At 38.6% G+C, this 2,871-nt stretch overlaps 1 protein-coding gene across 1 annotated transcript in view; it reads right to left on the bottom strand.

Moving 5' to 3' along the window:
• The window catches only part of LOC143028786 (uncharacterized), a 1,968-nt gene extending 1,551 nt beyond the window's left edge, over positions 1-417 (bottom strand). The window contains exons 1-2 of the mRNA XM_076191156.1: positions 396-417; positions 1-293 (exon numbers count right to left, since the gene is read on the bottom strand). The exon at positions 1-293 is cut by the window's left edge and continues 1,551 nt beyond it. Coding sequence (XP_076047271.1) covers positions 1-293; positions 396-417 — 315 coding nt within the window. The remainder of the gene's footprint in view (positions 294-395) is intronic.
• Positions 418-2,871: the final 2,454 nt, after the last annotated feature.

The raw sequence follows: 2,871 nt of genomic DNA, 5'->3' as shown, positions 1-2,871 counted from the left end.
GCCTCCGTTGCCGTTGAGACCCCCATGTCCGTTGATTACTCCATTGCCGTTGTAGCCTCCGTTGCCATTTGTCCCTCCATTACCGTTGTAGCCTCCGTTGCCGTTTAACACTCCATTGCCATTGTAGCCTCCGTTGCTATTTAACACTCCATTGCCATTGTAGCCTCCATTGCCATTAAGACCACCATTCCCGATGGTTCCTCCATTGCCATTGAGCCCTCCATTGTAGGTGGGTGCTTGATAACTGTAGCCGTTCAACTGAGCGCACACAACCCCCTTCAGGAACACTGAAACTGAGTAGAAAAATATTTCAGCAGCCTATAATAGTAACGTTATGATAGAATGTGACCCTTTTTTCTTTTGCAATCGATATAGACTGCAGGAGGGAGACTCACTTAACAGGAGAGCAACTATCATGTTGCTAGGAGAGCCCATCGCAGTGGAGTCGATGTCGATGTCGAAGTCGAAGCGAGTCGAAGTGTGTGGGACGTCAAACAAAGTCGTCGTATTTATACGAACAAAATAAGCCCCTCCTCCTCCTCCTCCTCCTCCTCCTCCTCCTCCTCCTCGTCCTCCTCCTCCTCTCCATTCTTCTCCTTCATCTGCACTTCGTCTGTCTCATCACACCACTTCCTACACCTCATCACTTCCATTTCATGGCCCCCAACGAGAATTCTTATTTTCATAATAATAATTAGAAAATGTAACTCAAAATCCACAGATACAAATGTATGAATTCATTAGTACTTGCAATGATGCTAGTATGAATATTAAACTATGAATATTATACTATCATGACAGTTCTCATAGTCAAAAGGAAGAGTATCTTTAGTACACTGTAACACTTATTACTGGTACTTTCATATTCATTGTAACTAGTTCTATAAATGGGGGCAAATTTGTAATTGTCAGTAATCACTCACTCTTTGGATTTTGAACTACCACTTAATTCTGGTCCGTCATGCCTCTCCACATACTCGTTTCCTGTGTAGCTTTCATCCAGGTTTACTTTTCTTTTCTGCCTCTACGCTGTCCATCAACCTAATTCTAGGTCTGCATCTGTTCCTCCGCGATATTCTGTCTTCCATACGTGCCACATATCCAGCTTATTTCAGTTGTTTTCCCTATTCATCATCTGCTTTTATCTTTATTATAAACCTTCATGACAATTTGTTCTGATAATATATCATAAAGAAGGCATTTGTGTTCCATTCATTTCGTTGAACTTAATGTCGCACAAGCAAAAGGGCCTTATGATCGTTTTATAGATAATTGTATATTTCCTTAAATTCTTGTCTTCTTTGATAGAAATAAACACTTATTTGCCGAATCAATTCTTATATTGATCCTTTTCTTTATTCGTTGATATTATTATCTTCTAAAAGTATATCGTACTTTTAGCTAAAGATTATTTGCTATCTCTTTTAAAGGAATACATAGATCCCCCAGATCATCTTTACTTTTAGAAATTATGTCCACATTATCTACATATATTAGATAATTTAATCCAGTTTACGTCCTCACTCTCCATTCATCATTGTTCTAGTCATTTTCCCCACCAACAAGTTAAACGGCATGCAAGACAATTCGCAGCATTGTCTCAGGCCAGTCTCGATATCGAAACACCGCACGTATCTTTCATCAACTTTTATTAATGATTTTGTGTTTGTAAGGCATATCATTATAAGACGCATTTCAAGCATTCCAAATTCCATTGATATCCATTCTATAGGACGGGGACCAAAGCTGTACAACATAGTTAATGATGGGTCTAACTGTCGCTAGATAGAGTTCAATAATTGCCTCTACACTTTTGTTTGTAACACACTGCACTTCGATATATTGCAGTTCATTTGCCATTTCTACAACCATACAAACAATATGTTAGGATCCTGCTACAGTACCGCAACACCTTTCCCAACCCAATATGATGTGCTATTTTAGTGCTGTTTGCTGTTTACTATTAATCTATTGCCCATGTCGTTTATATACATAATGAACAATAAGGGACACAAAACCGAGCCCTGAGGAACTCCACTAGTAGTACTACTACATATGGATTTTACATGGTTAATGGAGACTTGCTGTTTTCTATCAGTAATTCATGCTCTAATCCATTCCAACACTTTTCCTCCTATGCTATGGGCTTTGATTTTATTCAGTAGCCTCTGGAGGGACTGTCGAGCCCTTTACTGAAGTCGAGTTGTATAACATCGTACCTATCATTGTTTTCTGCCATCTTGTAGACATTAGTGTAAAAGGATATAGTATTAGTTACACACGACGTGCCCTTGGTGAACATATGATGTTTGCTGTTTACTATTAATCCTATTGCCCATGTCGTTTATATACATAATAAACAATAAGGGACACAAAACCGAGCCCTGACGTGTAAGTTACGAATCAGATTATATGTCGCTAAGTGTTCCCTGATACAACTTGCCATTAATGGTGCCTGCATTTTACCTTTAACCGACGTCAAATATAATTACAATATTTATCATCCTTTTAGAAATAGAAACAACGTTTGTCTGCTCCCATGAAAGAGGAAGGAACCCATTGTCAATCGGTTTACTAAACACTTTCATTAATTGCTTACAGCTTTCAGATGTGCACTCCTTTAGTACCCTCGGAACACTATTTCAATCATATTGCTCTAATTCATCTAACTCTTCATTTAGCTATTTTATTTCCTCCTATTCATTCCTTTAGCTTTCTTCGTATTGTCTTGTAATATTCTTGTCAATTGTACATCAGCCTATGCAACCTTTCTGGCCTTTGTTAGTTTTCCTTTTTTATCACTCTCTTTGCCCCCGTCATGGGGTATTGGCTGCATGTTATTGTTGGGTTAAAAGTTGCTCAGTAGCATGC

This window comes from Oratosquilla oratoria, chromosome 10 (genome assembly GCF_046742065.1).
Source record: "Oratosquilla oratoria isolate Oo_2021 chromosome 10, ASM4674206v1, whole genome shotgun sequence".
NCBI classification, from domain to species: Eukaryota; Metazoa; Arthropoda; class Malacostraca; order Stomatopoda; family Squillidae; genus Oratosquilla; species Oratosquilla oratoria.
Note: the sequence above shows the minus strand (reverse complement) of the source record. Positions and strands in the feature narration are given on the sequence as shown.